We start from the raw sequence: 20,859 nt of genomic DNA, 5'->3' as shown, positions 1-20,859 counted from the left end.
AACTCAAGTCACTTACATTTGGAACATCTCTGTATTTAGCTGAGAAGCACACACAGCGTGTTGCCTTGTCACTGGTTTTAGACAGTTGATAAGTAATAAGCAGTGCTCAACAGAGATGGTGCTTAGAAATGTGCAGGAGAATCATCCCAGACAATCTTGTTCCTTTAGTCCTCTAAATACCCCTTGTGGGAGGTTGTATGCGATTTAATCAAGAGTGCCTTCAATCTTGCTGCTGTATCATAAAAGCCTGTTCTCCACAAAGGACTTCTGAAGCTTTGTTTGAGTGACTTTGGGATTCCTTTTATCTGTATGACACTGACCCAACTTTGGATGAAGCAAAAATAATCTGCTGTACCTGACCACAATTTGGATGTGATAGTAAAGATTTTGTAAATGCAGAAAAATTCTAATGTAATTTAAAAAATGTACAGTTCTAAAAAAATCCCTGTACATCCCAGAAAGATGATTCTGTTCATCTGGACGTATCAACTTTTTGATATTTCTTTACCTGGATGATTGAGCAAGCATCAAGACTTTTTTGTGCCTTTTACACTGTGCAAAAATATTAAAACATCAAAATAAGCAATTCAAAAAATACAGTTATTGTAATTTGGAGTAAAATGAAATAAAAAGTAATCTCAAAAAGCTGTACTGAATGTAATGTAAAAAAAAAAAAAAAAAAGACAGCTAAATCAAGTGAAGCTAGCTGCCATGGGTAGCTTTAGGCTTTAAAATAAAGTGTAAAAAAGTGTGAAAAACTAAACATGTAGTTATTGATTTTTTTCCCCGTTTCTTTTATTATTTATAGACGTTATAAAACAACGATGTAGCTTCCAAACCTGACAAATGAAGCCTGTGTGAAAGTGTGTTAAACCTGCTACCTGAAGTCTACAAGATGACATCAGCTGTAGTTGCAATACACTTTCAGTCTTATTAGTCTGCAGGAAAAGTGTAGAAGCTTATTTCTGTTAGTGAAAGAAATAAGCAGAACAGCAATGTCTGTATTTCTTAGGTTTTGTGTATACTTTAGGTGAGTCGTTTTTAGGGGTAAAAAAAAAAGAGTAGCACTGTCCACTCAGGTGTTTTTACTTCTCATGGATGACCTGCACTGGGGACTGTGTGGGCATGTGTACTAGAGCATGTGCTTGACTATCGTAATGATCTGACAGTTTTGCTACATTAAGGTTGAGAAGCTACATCTTCCTCAATTCCAGAGGTTCTTTTGCGGTGACTTAGCCCAGTTTTAACTTGAATAGAGGTCTAATTAGCCATATTGAATATATTTTTGTGAGTGCTCTTTAAAACGAGATAATTTGGCATTTCACAAGAACAATGGCTCTTTGTTTTTATAAAAATGTCCCAGTAGGTCACTGTACCACAAAATACCTAACACCCCACCTGGAGCAAGAAACTGAGACAGCTTGATACAAGTAGTTCATTTTTTCATTTGCACCTGGGATATTTCTGCTGTAAGATCAAGTCTTCTCTTTTTTTTGTCAAGAGACCTTCAGAAATGTAATTAGTTTCTTAATATACTTACTCTACTCGAGCCACAATCGTCAAAATAATTTTGCAAGCACAATTACTAAGTATAAGAAATCCAAAGGTTCAAGCAGCACTTGAAACACTGTAAAGGATGTAAACAATACTGCACAGCCAGTCAAACAGTGTGTTTGTTTAGGGATTAAGGATTCTTGAGAAAAAAGGGGTTCTGTTATGTACAGTAAAAAAAAAAGCCCTAGAGTGCTTTAGCACTTTTGTTGAGCTTGACCATGTTTTCTGGTGGGCTGCGGGGATGTGACTGTCTCCTTACCTCATTTCTGGACCTATGACGGAGTGCCTGCGGAGCATGGCCCTGGCCTTGGCGCTGGTCAGGTTGGAGGTAGATTCTCCATTGATGGCCAAGATGGCGTCCCCCACCCCGAGCCTGCCATCCTGGCTAACAGCCCCCCCCTGGACCACACTGCGCACCAGCATGCCTGAACCGTCCTTGATAGCACTCACTGTCATCCCTGCCAACACGCACATTAACACACACACACACACAAGCACACAAAAGCACAGGTGAACGGAGGGCTGGCTAAGGCTGCTTTGAATGCATGCCAAACAGAGAGACAGTCGCCCAAACAAACACCTGACAGTGGTTTAATCAGCATAATCAAGACAGACACTAGGCAGATTAGCACACAAACATGGCTACAAATGCTTGACATTTACACAGCATCATCCCTCACAGTCACACCCACAAAATGTGCACAAAGACCGTCATGCGCACTCACATCCACAGAGGGCAGAGGGCACAGGTGACTGACGAGTAACACATGCCTGTCACATAAACACCCGACTTTGGCATTATCAGTTTGGACACTAGGAGGATTACACAAACACTTCATTAATGCAAACAGACAGAAGCAGGTAAATCAGGCGTCCACACACACGCACGCCCATGCACGCACATACACAAACCACAGAAAGGGAAGCCAGCCAGCCTGCAATGAATTAGGCAGTCTGGTCTATAGCTGCTGGCGTACTACGTTGCTATCTAACTACAATCCACAACACTATGGTCGTACATAATTTGAAATTCGTCAAAGAAATGACTTTGTGTTTATTTTTCATCATATAAATAGTTTATTGTCTTTTTCTTATTACATTCAAATTACAATACAATCATAGTGCATGGAATACAGTCAACAGAAGACATAGCTACCGATTTTGACAGGACAAACAGAAGACACATGTTTTAAAGACATTCAAAGAAATTATGGTGAATGTTTTAAACGTGCTCAATACTATGACACTCTAACCAGACAGATTTAAACATTACAAACTCTGCCAAAACAATGCTTAAAATACGTTACGGTAAAATCCAAATGAAATATTCTACATGGAAATCTAAACCTCATCAAAAAGTAAGTCAAACAAATTCACACCAACTGGTTCACGCCAGGAATAAGCAACCACTAAATTGGCTGTTTATCGTCATGTTTTAGATGAGCAAGGCAAGAAAAAAACCCTTTTCACACCATCAAACCTTTTTCTTTGACAACCTGCTCTAAAGAATATCCAAACTCTAGCCCGAAGCAGCCATATACGGTATGTGCATGTCTCACTTGGGTAAAAAGTCATAGTCATGGATCGCATTACACATGGCACCTATTGGAAAAGTTGGTAAAGTAGCACAAAAAATGTTGCACTACATTACCATTGCTCATAAAAATAAGTCCATATTCAAGCCTTATGGATAAACACTGTAACCCTGTCTATGCTGAGGCTTTTGCCTCAGATCAAACATATGTAAATTCACAAAACCAGAAACAAACTAAATATGCAAACCCTCCATACTTGGATATCCAGAAGACAGAACTTCAATAAATATCTCAGTAAGAGGATCTACAATATTTTTAAACAGGTAAAAACCAAAGAATACAGTGGTGCAACACACAGACACAGACTGTAGGTTATGACCTTGATATTCTCTACCTGTGAACATTTGCATAATTTCAAACTTTCACACACATACACACACACATACTCACACACATAGTGTGGTGCCTTATTAGCACGTTTGGAGAATACAAATGACTTTGTTTCCTTTTACTTTGCATAGAGCAGAACTGCTTTGCACTCTTTGTTCGCCTCCTGTGTTTGAAGAGCCAAACATCAGACTTTCTCTTGGAGCAGTTAAGACAATGCAGTCTCAAAACTGGAGTATAAAAAATATAATCATATATTAGGATCAACATTCAAATTAATATGTCATTTATTAAATCAATGTTACGTTTTCATTCTCTTTTACGCCACTTCATTGCTTCGTACCTCAAACACACACACACACACATGCGGTACACACACGGATCATATTTTTCTCAGGAATGAGGAACACATTGCTTCATCATTCCTCTTCAGGGCAGTCGTCATCACCGCCTCCTATTAGTGTCATTATCGCCATGCCTGCGATGTACACACACCAAGACAGCACCACCATGAGAAAGACGGAGAACATACCAAGGCTACGATTGCCCCGCACAACAGTGATTGTCCTCTCAAAGCTGGTGCGGGGGGGCAGAGGTGGCGGCTGCTGCATGTCGTCATCGTCCATGTTGGTGAAGCGATGATGCAGCTGGTGTTCCAGAGAGAGAGAGAGAGAGAGAGAGAGAGAGAGAGAGAGAGAGAGAGAGAGTGATAAGGGGGCATGGGTGAGTGAGAGCATAAAAGTGTGTTTTCATGCTAGTGAACAATAATGCAGCACAGCTCCACGCTAACAACGACAGTGTTAACAGATTTATATTCATAAACTTTTCAGTGTTCAAGTTTGGCACACTAGCAGTCTAACATCTTTTAAAACAACTAAACACAAAGTGAAGTGGAGGCTGATCGAAAGGTCAATAATTTTGCAGGCGTTTGGTGAATGTTTTGTCCTAGACACCAAATTGTTTGGGTGATTCATCCAGTAAATGGGTGAAAAATGACCTGCTGGTGGTGTTAATGACATAGTCACACAATCATCAAATCATCTGAATCTGTCATGATTGTTGGTGTCAGACAGGTATTTAGGAAACTGATACTACTGGGGTTTTCCCACATAGCATCTCTGGGGTTTATAGATAATGGTCAGACAATGAGAAAATATACATATATACATATACATATATATATATATATATATATATATATATATATATATATATATATATATACATATACATATATATATATATATATATATATATATATATATATATATATATATATACATATATACATATACATATATATATATATATATATATATATATACATATATATATATATATATATATGTATATATATATATATATATATATATATATATATATATATATATACATATACATATATATATATATATATATATATATATATATATATATATATATATATATATATATATATATATATATAGAATATAAGGAGATATAGGAGGAGTGGCAGTTCTCTGTGTGAAAATACCTTTTCAAACCAGAGGTCATAGGAGAATGGCCAAGCTCATAGGAAGGCCACAGCAACTCAAATAACCACCCATTACAACCAAAGTATGCAAAAGACAAGAATGGAGAACATTTTAAACCTTGGAGAAGATGGCCTTCTGCAGCAGAAGGCCACACTGGGTACCCCTCCTGTCAGCCAAGAACAGGAAACTGAGACTTCAGTTCACATAGGTTCACCAACAGAAGACTGGAAACATGTTTCCTGGTTTAAGGAGTCTCGATTTTTGCTTTGACATTCAGATGGCAGGGTCAGAATTTGGTGTAAACATCACGAAAGGTCCACCCTGCCTTGATTAATTGAGATCTAACTGTATGGGGTATTTTTTAGTACCAATTAAGCATCATTTAAAACTCACATCCTTCCTTGAGTATTATCACTAATCATGTCCATCCCTTGATGATCACAGGGTAACTACCAATCCAACCTGGTGCTGGAAAGGTTTACCTAATCTAGTGTCCGTGAGTATATGCAGCATCTTTAATGGGACTCAGTTCAGTAAAGACACTTAATATCACTAAGAACCGATGTCAACCTGACAGTGGTGTCTGAGAAGAAATGAAATGGACCCTTCACAGCCAACACCATCAAGACTTCAACAAGGAATTGTGTTGTAAAGATAACCGGGCACTGAAATGTGAAATTATCATTACCACTACCAGCATTCTTGTATGACACAGTAATTATTTCAAAGAGCTATTACTGTAACTCTCTGTGGTTGAGGCCTTTGGAGTTACTCTTAAATGTAAAACACGCAGAAAGTTCGAGTTTTAATGTCCCCTTGGGCACTTCACAAAGAAAAACGGCAACAAAGACATCTTCTTTGAATCTTTACATAAAGTAAAAGCAGCACTGAAGTTCTGAGGCTACCTTTTGCAACAAGCCCATCTTTGATGAAAACACTGACACTTGCTCCAAGTCTCTTGTGTGTGTGCGTGAGCCTGAGACAAAACTCTATGTCCTTGTGTTCGACCATGTGCCAAAGCTGTGCAAGCAGTAAGCACTTTTCATTGAGAGGCAATTGTTGGTAATTAAGCAAATTAGAGTACAAAAGGCCAGCTCAATAGGACTGAGCTGCGGCCACAATGCAGGAACAACTCTGTGACACCGAGTACTTTTCTCTATCCCCAACCCAGTAATACTGATACAGCCAGGTCTAATGGTAAAATGGCCTGCATTTATATAGCGCCTTACTAGTCCCTAAGGACCCCAAAGCGCTTTACATATCCAGTCATCCACCCATTCACGCACACATTCACACACTGGTGATGGCAAGCTACATTGTAGCCACAGCCACCCTGGGGCGCACTGACAGAGGCGAGGCTGCCGGACACTGGCGCCACCGGGCCCTCTGACCACCACCAGTAGGCAACGGGTGAAGTGTCTTGCCCAAGGACACAACGACCGAGACTGTCCAAGCCGGGGCTCGAACCGGCAACCTTCCGATTACAAGGCGACCTCCCAACTCTTGAGCCACGACTCTTGACCCCACTATAGAATGTGAATGAAGCGAACACACACTGACATGGTAATCTCCTTCAGAGCAACTAAAATGGCTACCCACAGAATCTCAGGTTTGCATGGTAATGAGCAATGTTTCCTCTGTGACAGATTACAGATCCAGACCACCGCAGTTTCACTGTATGTGTCACTGCAAATATGCAAATACTATGCAAATACTATGCAAATACTGCAAGTATGCAAATACTTATTGACAAGCATCCTGAAAGGATTTTGCTTATGATTATACAAAATATTATTAAGATCAAGGACCAAATAACACATTTTAAACTTTATTTAAAATTGTATTTAATCCAGACACATAATAACCAGACAACCTCTTCTGCTTTCTGCTGACAAATAAATAAATGTGCAAATACCCCAAACATAGACAAACTCTACCTCTTATTTTTCTACCCCATAAAGTGTGCAAAAAGCATTTATCAAGTACTGTCCAATGGCAGAAATATCATTTTATGACTGGTGCTAATTTTGTTTAGCTGAACATACCGTGTAACACAGCTGACTGGTGCTGTTGTCCTCTGAGTTTGAAGCGGTGGCGTTGACGTTAGCCTCGGCTGCTTCAGCTACCAGGCTGACCTGAGTGTGGCTGTCATTGTCGTCGCAGGAAGCCCGTGTGCTCCTCTCTGAGATGGGAGTTAAGCCACCGCACAGTTCCAGCTGAGAATACAATATTCAAAAGTTGAAATTTAGGACTTTGAAAAAATAAAGGCCAAAGTAGCTGTGTTGCTTTAAAAGTAAATTTGCATCGAAGCAAACAGGCTAAAGGGGGTGACTATAAATTAGACACCCTGTACTCCTCTCCCCTTCTGTCCATCTGTAGAGTGGTCGAGCATTGTGTTTATCTCTCAGCAGCATTAAAAATTCAGAAGGCCTGTAACTAGATTCTCTCTTCCTTGTTACTAAGCCACAGTCCACAACAAAAAGGAGAAGACATAAAGTGCTTATTAAGAGAAAACACACATGCAAGTAATGATCTTGCATATCTCTGTAAATTATAATACATTTTATTATACATTGCCAAACTGATAAAGATTTAATGAAGTCATAACAGTAAAATAAAATATCTTTTGAACTGAAAGTATGTTTTGAATGTGCAATGTGTGATAATGAATACGACTCAGAATACAAGCACCTAACCATGCAGCAGCCTCGCAAACATTTGAGAACATAAAGAGCTCAATGAATTTGAGTGTGGAACTGTAATGAGATGCCACCATTGCAACAAGTCAGTTTGTGAATTTTGTGCTATCCTAGCTATTCCACAATCAACTGGAAGTGGTATTACTGCAAAGTGGAACACTGTATACAGTTACAGAGTTGCTTTGCCAGGTACTGAGACTCATATTGTGTAAAAGTCACCAAGGTTCAGCTGATTTAGAAATGTCAGACTTCCAAACCACCTTGTTCATTAACATCAGCACAAAAACTACGTGCTGGAAGCTTCATGGCATGGGTTTCCATGGTCAAGTGGCTCCTGTAGGTGTGATGCTTCTGTGTTTAATCTATGTAAGTACATCACAACCACAAACCTCCTAAAATCCTCTCTAAAAATGTAAATACACCATGCGTGGATGCAGCATGCAACGATTATGATTGGTACCTTCACTTAACGTATAATGGAAAATCATACACAAACATACAGCCACCTGTGTAGGCTACACTAAAGACTCTGAATATAAATTAGCCATAATGTGTAGATGGCCCAATACTTTTGTGTATATGCCATGTAAGATGTACCATACCATTTATTATGGAAGGCAACATCTTACATGGCACACTGTCTGGTAAACTTCCATATACTTGGACCATTATGATAAATAATGTATAATAAAGTATTTGCAGGATTAGCTGTAGGTGACGATCTAATAAGCCGTTTATTCATACACAGTTTGCTTTTGACTTTATCACAGCATACAAGTTAGCTCCAATGCAATATTACTAAACATTTTTAGCAATCAAAATTTTAAAATCTTCCAATATTGCTTCCAATATTACTACTTTGAGAGGCCCAACAGTAAAACATTAGTTAGGCGTTTTACTTATTTTGCATATTTTTATTTTTATTATGTTTGGTATATCGTCCTGGGCACAAACAACGCAAATATGTGGCAATCCTGAGAACAGACTATTTCTTTCCATGCAGTGTCATGTTGAACTGGACATTATAACCCAGGATTAAACTCAAAAAGCTTTAGTTTTGGCAGGTAGTATTTAACCTTGCTCCTGCTTTTAGCTTTATGTTTAAATCATATATATCAGCTTGCTCAAAATGATCACACTTTTCTTTCACTAAGTTTGCAGTTTGTAGTCTTTTCAGTTGGTTTGCTTTTAAATATACTTAAGATTAAAAAGCCTATATTTCATTAATCATTTACTGTTTTATAGGGCAAAGGGGTGTACTTGAATTTTTATGTATACTGTACAGTAATAAAAATCATAAATCCTCATGATTTATCTGCACATACCGGCAGAGGTTTGGCAACACCAATGTGGACAGGGCCATAGCCTGTGGACTTTAGGACATGCACAGCATAATCCAGGCTGGAGCCTTCTAGGTCAGTTTCATTGACAAACATGAGCCGGTCCCCAGGAAGGAGGCGACCGTCCCGATCGGCTACACCTTCAGGCACCAAAGACCGGATTACCAGAACTGTTTTAGAAGCATCTTCTGGATCCTAGATTTAAACCGAAAGAAGAAAGATTTGCTCAAATATGCATAGAAAATTAAAGTTAAACTAGAAAAATGAGAAGATGAGGCGTAAATGCAGGTAAACAAAGTGACGAGGGCTTAATTAACACATGAAAAGCAAAAGCATTGGTTAGCTTCACAGAAGGGAAACCAGCTACAGTTGCTTTTTCTTTATAGCTTGAAAGCTTTTGAAAGGATTGATTTTTTGTTGTGTAAAAAGGTTTCATTATCTAACATTTAAATAGAAACCGTCAGGGCACTTCAACGTGTTGGTGATTTAGAGCACAAAAACACAAAATACAAAAATCTTCCCTACAGAATACAGAAGTCAACTCCTCCATTTTCTTAGTATTCACTGAGAAACTCGAACACTGATATTCTTAGACTGCAGCCTATTACAGCCAGTTCTATTTGTAGAAAGGCTCAGAGGCATGTCTCTGACCTGATAGTCCAGGATACTGAAGCCCAGGCCCGACTCTCCTTTCTCCAGCTCGACCACCTGAGCCTCTCTCTCCCACATGGCCAAAGGAGGTGACATGGGGGGCACGCCACGCTTGGTGATGTCCTCAGCTGTAGGACAGGGAATGACACAACCCTGGTCCAACTGGAACAAACGGAAAGAAGAGAGACAGCAGAAAATGTAGAATGATTTACAGCTGTAGAGCACATCAGTTTCTTTTTCCATGCTGATCTACTGTTATTCATGCTGTTTTCAAGTTAAAGGATTTCAATATTAAATCTACTCCTCTCAGTTTACCGCCTCTTCAGGCTGTCCCTACCTTATCATTGAACCCAGCCAGCAGCTCTTTCAGGCTGAGACAGACATCATCATCGTCTTCCTCATCACTGTTGGGAACTGAAGGGGGTATAATGCGAGCGCACACAAGGTATACGTGCACTGGCAGCTCCTTCAAAATACTGACCACCTCCTTGTGCGTCTCTCCGATGAGAGGAATTCCATTCACCTGCCAGCAAGATACATAAAAATTACAAATGATTTCAAAAATACATGTTCTCGAAGTCAGGGATTGGTTGAGTCGTGTTTGTAGCTTTTAAAAAAATGTGCTCTTTACTGTGCTGTGTACCCAAGGTTAAAGATGCTGTGTGTGAAAATGTTTTCCCATAAAGTGCTGGCTGCAAATCATCTGACGTTTGTGTATATCCCTAACTGCGTTTCTCTGTGCATGTGTGTGAGCATACTTGGCTGAAATTTCTGTTTTGTGAATCAAGGAGAAATTGCTGGCTGCAGTACATCGAGTCACAGCAGAAACAATTAAAGCTGGAAGCAATAACCCAACCGGGTGAAGCTCATTTAAAAACAGAGATGAACAATGGCTTTGGCATCACTTAAGCCATGGGAAGGAGATCAAAGGGTCGAGCTGCGTCACAGATGTCGGTTTGTCCCCACAAAGATATGAAAGACAATCTGGAGTGTGTCTATAAAGCAGCGTAAAGCAGCTATAATTCATCCAAGAGTTCATCCGACTCCTCATCATAATGAGTGATACATGTGAGGGGACCTGTCCCCTGAGAAGTGGATATGCCGTGTTTGGGTTTACATTTTCGTTTTAATTCCTAGATTCATTCCTTTTTTCTTTTTTTTTACGCGTTTGCCTTTCCCCCCAATTTGTTCCAGATTGCAGGTTTCCCCAAGTCGAAGTCTGAGTTAATTAACCCTGAGATGGGAAACGCAAAAGTTTCAGGCAGCTGATCAATCAACTCTGACTATGTTGATCCAGATTTATGTGGGTGTGTGAGTAATGAAAGACAAAAACAAAAAACCCTCATCAGTGAAGGTCTTATGGCATGTTTTACCATGGCAACATGTAGTAAATTTAGACTGTGAAATTTATCTTAAGGAGAAAGGAGTTAATAAGTTATATTTATTAGATTCTAGCCAGTGTAGGCCCGTCGTTTAAACATTTCTTCACTTTTCTTAACGGATGGCATTGCTGAAATCCTTCTTGACTACTGTAGCTTACATTTAATACATGCTTTTTTTAATTGATGTATTTTGCAGTAACCTGATGAGGATAAAATGCAAGTGGCAGCAGCTGACAGTGAAAAACACTGTGGCACTGATACTAGTGTTGGTCTAGTGCCGGGCTGCACACGCTGCTGATTGGACAGGAGCCTGCCAGTCCAACCCAGCAATAAGGGGATTTACGTGGTTGCTGAAGTATTTGTTTTAGATTTGAAAAGCAGTATAATGTGAGCAGGTGGCCTTTTGATTTGGTTTATGTATGCTACAAGCAGAAACTCGAATGATACAGTTTAAGGTTGGATGTAGATACTAGTTACAGTTAATGTTCAAGGTGCTTGTTACTGCCTGAGGCTGAGACATGTTTCTCACACACACATACATACACACACGCACACACACACCTACACACACACTTTAGTTGTCCTTTTGTTTAGAGACATTAGCGAAAAAGATGTGGTTTTGGGCAGAGAGTTGATTGTGTTTACTTTCTATTTTCTTTTGCTGATCTGGAAACACCTACAGGCCATGTTGTCCCTGTAGTTTGTTTCCAAGTCATTTTTTGATTCTTATATCTTGTGGTTGAGCAATAAATATCCTTAGTGAAACTGACAACATCTGGTTCTGTGTCGCTTCTCTCCAATCTAGCTGAGCCATAGCGACCATATAAGAAGGTGGTGGTATTCCTAATTCAGAAAACACTTTTAAAAGTAATGCAATTCACTACACCCGTACTACACACCGTGACCTTATAAAACAGCTGGTGAGTGTATGTTATCATTACCACTTTATTAATCTTTAAAAGGGAAGTCAAACTCTAAAGATTAAGAATTTCTTTTGTTAGTGCTTGGGCCCAAACGAGCAACACTAACCTAGCATGTGTTTGCATGGCAGGAGAAAATCTGTGCAAACAAGTGGAAAACATTCAAACTCCACAGAAAATGACATATACCTCTCACTCCAGGTATAAAGTCCAATAGTGCATGTGCACAACTAAAGCTAAAAACACTACGTTTACTGTGCTCTCTGTTCTGACTGGTGATTGGCTGGTCAGCCTCATGTATGTTTAATCACAAGCCCATCCATTTTATGTGCACTATGTCAACAGTAGCACATGTAAATGAGCGTGCACACTCACAGATGCACTCCAACATGTCATTAATGTAGCAGCTCTTCACAAAACAATTTGCCAACTTTGTGTCTTTGCAAAGTGGCAAACGAACTAATCAGACACTTGAATCACCTTCACCCAGCCGAACGTGGACATTTTAAAGAAATAACTGGCTAAAGCTATGCAGAGCTTAGAGACAATCACAAGCCAGAAGAAAAGCCAGAAAAAACATGGACGTAGCTTACAGGTTTGAAAAATTAAACCATTGGAGAAGAGCCTAAAGCCTGCATTCTATATGAGGGTCACTAAGTGGTGATAGATGTGGTTTCAAAATACTTCCTGACCAACAGAAGTCAGTGGGAAAATGGTTGTCAAGATCAATCATTTGGTCATACTATATTTAAAAATGGAAGATTATCTGTGGTATGAAACCATATGATATGAAAACATATCAATGATGGAACCTTATATAATAAGTAATCCAGAAATAACTCACAGTCGTGACAAATCAATCAGTTCCACACAGATCGTACTATAACCTGGTTTGCATAATCTCATATTGTTATCAAATGAGAAAATGATGAGTTCCACATACGGAGGCTGAAAGGGCCTGAAGTATCAGAGTTACCTCTAATATCTGGTCTCCTATGAAGATCTTGCCACTTTGGCCGACGGGCCCCTCGGGTAAGATGGAACACAGATAGTGATGCCCTGCCCGAGCCTCCAGACTGATGCCCAGACCGCTTGTCTCACTGAATCGCTCCAGCTGGCAAACCTGGTGGAGATTGTGGAAAATAAATGGCAAGTAAACAAAAAACAAAGAAAGCTACGTTTAAAGCTAAGTCTGACGGAGAAGACGTTTGAGCATTGTTACGTCAAAAAACTGTGATTTTTCAATGGTTGTTTTTCTGTGTACTGATACACAAATATTCACAAATGTAAAAACACATGTTTATATATTAAATTTAGTCAGGTGACAGTTAGTCAGCATTACAGTGACACTTACAACCACTTCATATCGCGGTCCCACTGCTTGCTGCCACCTCTTTCTCAGGTTTTCCTCCTCAGCTGGAGTCAGTTTCACATCTGTAAAATGTGCACATACAGAAAATCTGCCTCACCCCACATATGTAGAGATATATGAACCCAGGCACATACACACCAATTCAAATCACCTCAAGCCCCCAGATGACCCAATCAATAAATAATGGGATCCTATATGAAAGAATCCACTTGGCTGTATTATAGAGAGATGACAGCATCCTTCTACTTGTGGCAAGGCAGGATGTCAACATACACCCACAGCTCAGGCACATAGGATGTGCATATTCACATCCACCATCTTGTGATTTCTTGGCAAACCAATGTTTTCTCATTCATCTAATAAAGCCTCACAGCAATCAGGGCTTATTTAACTGTGCTCTCTAATCAAGCCCAAAAATTCTTGTCTAAATAAAGCCATATATGCAGGCGGGGTGAGAGACAAATCATCTGGAATTAGCTGAATGAGTTGGATAAACACATGATTGCACAATACTATAAATAGACTCCCATCAAAGAGCACGCTTCACTGGCACATTGCTGTTCCCTGAGTCCAATCAGCATATCACACCAAGTCCCATGATCTAGTTCCAGACTGCAGTGCAGTATGGGAAGCGGAGCTTACCGTTTTTGGAATCGTGTCTGGGTCGTCTGCTGGCGTATGCTGCTCTCCTGGAGATTTCACGCAGAGAGCAAATGCCTGGGAGACGTTTGAGCACACGTGCAGGGATCCAAACAGACATAACACACAAACACACAAAAGAAAAGGTCGGTTTTTCCCCAGCAATCAAGCAAGCAAGCTCAACATCAGTACAGATATTCAATATCATACTCCGATCCAATATTACAAAGTTAATTAGGACACAGTTTAACTCAACTATGAAGGTAGCACCAGTGAATCAATGATCCTTTGAATTATAGATTAATAATCAACACGTTCGTGAGTTTCTCGGGTACAACAAAAATGATTTCACCGTGACACCGCTGAACCAATGTGTTTCCCCTTCACAAATCACCTGTCTCTTGAATCTTGTTGAGGCCCCATTTGTAGGGATTCCCTTCATGGAAGCTGTGGGAGTGTCGGAGGCGCTGCAGAGGAGGAACTGGAGGCAGGATGTTACTAAGACGGACGGCTTTTCTCAGCAACCTAAGTCTGACCAATGGACCTGTCCTCCTCAGCACTTCCATGGCACGCTGTTCACTGCAGCCCTGCAGGCTCACCCCATCGACCTGAGTCAGGTGACAAAAGATGTGGATGGAGTAGTATAGATGTACACAACTACAAGTAGATTTAATGGCAGTGTAGGTTAAAAGAGAGAGAAAGAGAAACTCACAGACAAGATGATGTCTCCAATGTGTATGCGTCCATCTTGATCAGCAGTGCTGCCTTTTACTATGCTCTTCACCATCACGCCAGCACTGTATACTGAGGAAAGAACAATATATGAAATATATCAAATCTGAAATGAAACTGAGAACTGATTGCATAAATGTGGCACTGTATTTTATTTTTTATTGGATAAAGATGAAACTTACCTGAGTTTAGGTCACCTACATAGCTAGAGATGCTGAATCCCAGGCCCCGATTGTTCTTAGTGAACTGCACACTGAACTCATAGTCATCATTCAAGTCACTGACCTGGAAAGAAGTCCAGAAGAAAAAAAAACATAATTACCACCTTGCAGTTGTATGCCTTCACCAACCAGTCAAGATGACATTTGCAGCCACGTCTGTCCAGACTTATACAGCCTAATATATAGCGTGATATTTAAAGGAGTTTAATAGGTGGGCACCAAAGATTAGTGTCACGATACGGTCACAACCTCATCTTCTGTTCCTAAGTTACAGCACAGCAGAAAGGAAAAGTGTTTTCAAAGAACATTTTTATATCAAAGTGACATTCACTTGTGGTCCTTTGGTAATAAATTCTAATCTCATCATCATTTTACCCCATTGCACATGTGAGTGATATTTTGTCATAATTAGCATATGAATTTTTGAGCTATACCTATTTTAAATCGGTTCATAATTGAATAATAAAAATTTGTGCATGACGTAAGGAAATTACAGATTTTACGAACACATTACAATCATCAATTTGGGATGGACATGAGAAGACACGGAGAAACTGCCCTTTGACCATTGCATCTAATATATACCTATTCAGGTCTTCCTTGTACTAAAGGAAGATGGGACAGAATATCCAAAAAACACCAGCTTCGCTGGCACAGATGCATAAAGATATTTGACTCCCCATTTAAATCACTGAGTAATCAATTAGATTTGAATTACACTGTAATATTTTTTGATACCCCTCCCCTCCTACCCCTTCTCTTCCACAGGCACACATACACACACATATACACCCACCACGCCATCCAGGTTTTGCTGGTTGAAGACAGGGGAGGAACAGTGGTTGTCCTTAGGACCATCCCGGGCAATGAGCAATTTCACCCTGGTACCAGCATTTCGCAGCACCTATCCAGGCGAGCATAAATGAATAAGATGAACAGTTAAAACCGCAAAAACAGATTAAGCAATGATTTAATCACCAATTTCACAAAGCGTTATTATAATTTGAAATCACGCCTCACCTGCGCCACCTGCTCGCTGTTCATGCCCGCCAAATCCGTATTGCCAATGCGCAGGATCTGATCTCCGCTGTGCAGGCGCTTATCCTGATGAGCAAAAGAAACTTGTTTTGATAACAATGCTTGGCTAAAAAACATCATTCCAACACTGCGCTGATTGAACCATTTTATTTGTGTACAAATTAGATAAACGAGAGGACTAATAATTCATTAATTGATCATAAGAGGATTCATTGTATTATCGAACAAGCTAGCATTCCCCTCTGCTTCTCGTCTTTCTAATCTTTTTATATTATATTTATGGTTCTTTCTGTGCTTCTTTCCAGTTCAGTGACTTGAATTATGAGTAGGCTAACCAAAGCTTGACTCTCCATTTGATTAGTCTTTTCATCTAAGTAATGGTGAAAATAAAAACAAGACAGGAAAGAAAAAGGATTTTTTGTGTGTAAACGGATATGTAAACTTTAGCTATGTGATTCAGTCGCAGGCACACTTACCCTTCCAGCAGCTCCTCCAGGGAGAATGGTCTTGACCATGACCCCTGTGCTCCGTCCTCCTATGATGCCAAAACCAAGTCCTTTCCCATCATTGGTCAGCTCTATCATCTCCACATGACGCCTCTAACAGGGCAAAGGTTACAATAAGTGGGAGGGAGACAGAAAAGGGGGAGTGAATAAATAATTTGTCATTAAATGCTTGAAAAAGGAGAAGAGTATTAGGTGTTATTTTTTAGTTATTTTTTACATACATAAGAGATACATAAATATTATATACAAGGCTTTCTGTACCTCGTGTGCAAAAGCAGAAAGGTTTCTCCCCATGGACATGGTACGGGAGATCCGAGGTGGAGTGCAGTACTAAAAGAAATGCCGTGTGTTAAATAAAAGCAAACTGGAATTATATTAAGTGAACTGATAAGTCTTCTTATGATCAGATAAGACTCTCATTTGATGATAGCCAACTGGGCCTGACTTACAAAATGCAAAGAGATATTCTGTAATGTGAAATGTGACATTTCAAATAGTAATGTGCTCCTTTTTACAATCGAATAAAAGAAATCATTTGATTGATTCGTAGTCTGTGCATGTTGAAAATAAAAGACTCCCTAATACTAAACTACTCCTGAATGACCTCTCTTTTATCGTGGCTATTTTTATATACCTGAGATTCAGTTGGAACATAGTTATCTGGGTAGATGTCTGAGAAGGACAGCTCCTGTGAGCCATGAGAGGAGATGCTGCCGTCCCTGGCAGAGCTGGACCTTCTGTTCTCCACGGCCCATGTGTACGAGTCGCTGTGGCTCAGCGTCTTTGTGCCCAGTGCTTCACCCTGGCATGGGCCACAGTTCATGGACACGGACTTGGAAATGCCCTTCCCCTGTTTAGATTTACACAACAGGAAGGAAGAGTTTAAATTGAATGCATGAAGCAACAGAAGAGATGGATTGGGTGGAGTGCATGGAGAGAGGATATATAAGAGAAGGATACAAGGGAAAGAAGGAAAAAAAGATGGGTGACAGGAAGATGGGTGACGGGGTTGACACAAATTGAAGAATGGAGACGTGCAGTCAGAGAGGAACAGGATGATGGTAAGAGAGCGATGGAGGCAAATCAAAAAGCATAGAGCAATTGAGAAAGGAGGCCAATGTGAGACAATGGAGAAAGATGAAGGAGAAGAGGGGAGAGAGAAGAATGGGTTGGGTGGGGGTGGGGTTAATGTGTGTTAACTGAAAGGGAAAAAATACAGAAAGATGTAAAATGGAGCAGAGAGGGAAAAGATTGCAGAGTGGAAACTTAAGGATCTGAGATAAAGGCTTCTTTTCAATACCACATAACCACAAAAGTGTTCTCTTTTGTCTGCAACGTTTTCTGTTTCAGAGTTTAAAAGCAAGTTTCAGTGGGTGCCTATTTGTGATTTGTATTCTATCCTAACAATTTTGACACCTGTTGAAATGGCAGAAAGAGCGTTAAAGAGAGAACGCTATAAAAAAACCATACCAACAGGAAACTTTACCCTCACATTCCAAATGCTATGCATAAAAAAAGAAATGTGCAAAGAATCTCAACTAATAAAAACCATGTCAGCGTCTGTCCTGTTAAAAATATCTAGAGATCTTTGACACACTCCAGTGCCGCGCTTCCCAGAATGCAAAGATGCCAGAACGCTACAAGCCCAAACCACATGGTAATCTAATATTCCCTGTGTGTTTAAACTTTGCCTATTAGAGGATGTCACAACTGGTAGACACCAAATGAGTACGCAGATACATGCGCCGTGGAAGTGCAGGATTGTACGCATAAAAACTCTTGGATGAGTGGCATCCAGAGCTGTATACCTCACAACTCAAACACACACACACACAAACAGACACACACATCAGCTCAAAACTTATGACAATGTTACAGACGACTTCTGTAAACTCTTCAACCTGATATATCCACTTCTTCCCTCCTCCTCCCCTCTCTCCCTCTTTCTCAGGGCTTTAGTGGTAAGCTTAGGTAAGCTGATTACTCATCCAGTCTGGTTCCTGCATTCAGTATTTTGGGAATGATTCCGGGCTCCTTCCTCACCATTCAAATGTACCAAACGCCCACACATTCTGGCTTTTCGCTATACCTTCGCCGCAGGCTTCTGTTGAGCTTGCTGTAAGCTCAGTATATGAAGGAACAGTGGGCTCTGCAGGACAGTCTTCAGCAGGGATAGCTTCTCCTGAGTGGGGGCCTCTCCTCTTTCCTTCAATTTGGCTTGCAGTCTCTCCACCGCCGCCAAGGCACACTGGGTATCTGCGAAGAAATTGTAGATTATTTGTGTCATTCAGAAACAGGATTTATCCCATTTGGCTTTGCATTAGTTTTCGCATGCTGTGGCAGCTGCTGAGACCGTGACACAAAGCCAGGTATTTGATATTAAGCTATTAAATGTCAACACTTACTAGTACCGGTGGGAAAGCAAAAGAGTAAACAATAAAAACAACTGTGCTTTCGAGGTTCGAGTGCTTGTCTGAAAAGAAAAATCTATGAACCAAGGCTGCCTGTGTGAGTTATTTTGATTTAAAATCTGTGGCTTGATATGGAGGCAGAAACTGAATTAAAGTGGTTACACACGCACACACAAACAACAAAAACCTATACTTCATCATACTAAAGGAGGCGTTCGACTTCACCGCAGAGCGAACGATGAAGCGTTTCATCAGGTCATACTGCCCTTGTTTATTTAGCTGAGTAGCAGCTGATGACCACAAGCCACAACTGCAGTAATTGTACTTGGCAGAAGGTTAAAACCCCGTAACTCTTCACCGCAAAGTTTTGACTACTGACCAGATTGTGAGTTCTTTCGCCACCTGCACGTGTAACTGTTCCCTTACTGTCTGGCTGAGGCAGACATGCCTGACACCTTAATTGTAAGAGCTTAATGACGGCAGTGGTGTGCAGTCTGACAGCGGTAACTGAGAGTGCTCTACATTTTCAGCTGTTTGAATTCACTTACCTATGATTTCCATCGTTGCCTCACAGATCGGTATGAGTGAAGATTTCCTCCCGCTTCTTCCCTCAGTTAAATGTCATACTTGTCTGTTTGACAACTGCAAGATGAATAAAAACAAAGGTGATTGTGCAGATTTTTTTAATGTGTTCCTTTTCACATTTTTAATGAAACTGAAAGGGATGAAAACATAAGATGATTTCAATAAAGTTTAGAGAATTATGAATCCTGTAACAATGTAATATTACTTCATTGTGTCTTTTTACACCTGTTTAGCAGCATGTATCGTTTTTACCCTACGTCTTGTAGGCCCGTGCCATGCTTGCTTGCAAGCGCCTTGCTTGTCACCTAATGCTCTTTAGCGGGATTTAAATCTTTTCCAAAAGGCTTTATCAACCAATGATGCTAATTAACAGCGACACATAGCCTCCATCATTCTGACTTGAGGAGGGGAGGAGGGGGGCAGTCTGTATGGCTTCGAAGCATGATGCCAGTGGCATGATTTGATTTGCAAAACGATCGACTAGAAATGACAACGACTCATCTTAAATCTAATTAGAAGCCATTGATAGGCAAGAGAGGTATGCGCAGTAATACATACCCTTCACGGCAGGGTAATTAAATCTTTAGCTTGTCCCTGCTGATATTAAAGCAATGCTGACAGCTTCCAAATATTACTAAATATATTAGAGATTAATGGTTTACAGTAGAATTACACGTCCCCATTAGCAGTTCACCTGATGTTTAATCGAGCACACTGGTAATTTCTATTTATTTATTTTTTTTAATTTCTTATCCATAGCACTGAAACGCCATGTGCAGAAAGGTTCATCTCACCTCCATTGCAGCGCCTGTGGACGATCAACAGGTCCCCACTGAGCTCCAAGCACAGCACACACACCACTTTCGAGAGTACACGGGACAGATTTGCCTTTGTCGAGTAGAAAAAAATTAGTCTGTCCTAATGGAATAAGTCATAACAGCTTATTGAGAGACGGGGAAATGTCAAGAAGAGAGCTCTGGGCTTTATTTTCCTGCATTGTGTCCGCAGCTTGTGAGCGCTCCGTGCAGTGCGCATGTCACACCCTCTGATCTTCAGGCGCAGAGGGCTCATCCCTACTGATAAAGAGCTAGCCATAAGTAATCCCGTAGCCACAGGTGGGAAATAATTAAGTTAGCCACTCAGTATAAATGTGAGTATTTATGGTTTCTGCTACTTTCTACGCTATTAGCTTTATTAGACTTTCTTTGACAGATTTAGCCTATAGTTACCTCTAAGATGAAGATTTTACACAAGCTAACACGTTTTAATTTTTTGTTTAATTATAAAGTCATGATTGACATTATATGACATAACAGGATTTTCAAATACAACACTGTGGTTTCCAACTTTTTTGGCATCGCAGAAACAAA

The 20,859-nt window shown here is 40.1% G+C and overlaps 1 protein-coding gene across 2 annotated transcripts in view; it reads right to left on the bottom strand.

Annotated features, from left to right (window-relative positions):
- The window catches only part of LOC147327928 (multiple PDZ domain protein), a 50,516-nt gene extending 29,870 nt beyond the window's left edge, over nucleotides 1-20,646 (bottom strand). The window contains exons 1-20 of one of the 2 annotated variants that reach the window (XM_086295936.1): nucleotides 20,284-20,646; nucleotides 19,453-19,546; nucleotides 18,583-18,749; nucleotides 17,128-17,343; nucleotides 16,755-16,823; nucleotides 16,464-16,586; nucleotides 15,970-16,053; nucleotides 15,746-15,853; nucleotides 14,911-15,013; nucleotides 14,709-14,800; nucleotides 14,391-14,604; nucleotides 14,000-14,074; nucleotides 13,340-13,419; nucleotides 12,962-13,108; nucleotides 10,021-10,206; nucleotides 9,684-9,845; nucleotides 9,018-9,227; nucleotides 7,039-7,209; nucleotides 4,009-4,123; nucleotides 1,814-2,012 (exon numbers count right to left, since the gene is read on the bottom strand). In XM_086295936.1, the coding sequence (XP_086152062.1) occupies nucleotides 1,814-2,012; nucleotides 4,009-4,123; nucleotides 7,039-7,209; nucleotides 9,018-9,227; nucleotides 9,684-9,845; nucleotides 10,021-10,206; nucleotides 12,962-13,108; nucleotides 13,340-13,419; nucleotides 14,000-14,074; nucleotides 14,391-14,604; nucleotides 14,709-14,800; nucleotides 14,911-15,013; nucleotides 15,746-15,853; nucleotides 15,970-16,053; nucleotides 16,464-16,586; nucleotides 16,755-16,823; nucleotides 17,128-17,343; nucleotides 18,583-18,749; nucleotides 19,453-19,465 (2,534 nt within the window). In that variant the 5' untranslated portion in view covers nucleotides 19,466-19,546; nucleotides 20,284-20,646. The remainder of the gene's footprint in view (nucleotides 1-1,813; nucleotides 2,013-4,008; nucleotides 4,124-7,038; nucleotides 7,210-9,017; nucleotides 9,228-9,683; nucleotides 9,846-10,020; nucleotides 10,207-12,961; nucleotides 13,109-13,339; nucleotides 13,420-13,999; nucleotides 14,075-14,390; nucleotides 14,605-14,708; nucleotides 14,801-14,910; nucleotides 15,014-15,745; nucleotides 15,854-15,969; nucleotides 16,054-16,463; nucleotides 16,587-16,754; nucleotides 16,824-17,127; nucleotides 17,344-18,582; nucleotides 18,750-19,452; nucleotides 19,547-20,283) is intronic. The other variant, XM_086295937.1, reaches the window with a different exon arrangement.
- Between the last annotated feature and the right edge of the window lie 213 nt (nucleotides 20,647-20,859).

The sequence above is a fragment of the Aulonocara sp. 'chitande type north' Nkhata Bay genome, linkage group LG6, assembly GCF_057382095.1.
Source record: "Aulonocara sp. 'chitande type north' Nkhata Bay isolate Kocher_YH1m ecotype deep benthic linkage group LG6, A_spYH_male_GT1.1, whole genome shotgun sequence".
NCBI classification, from domain to species: Eukaryota; Metazoa; Chordata; class Actinopteri; order Cichliformes; family Cichlidae; genus Aulonocara; species Aulonocara sp. 'chitande type north' Nkhata Bay.
The sequence above is the reverse complement of the archived record's forward strand: the minus strand, read 5'-3'. Positions and strand labels throughout refer to the sequence as shown.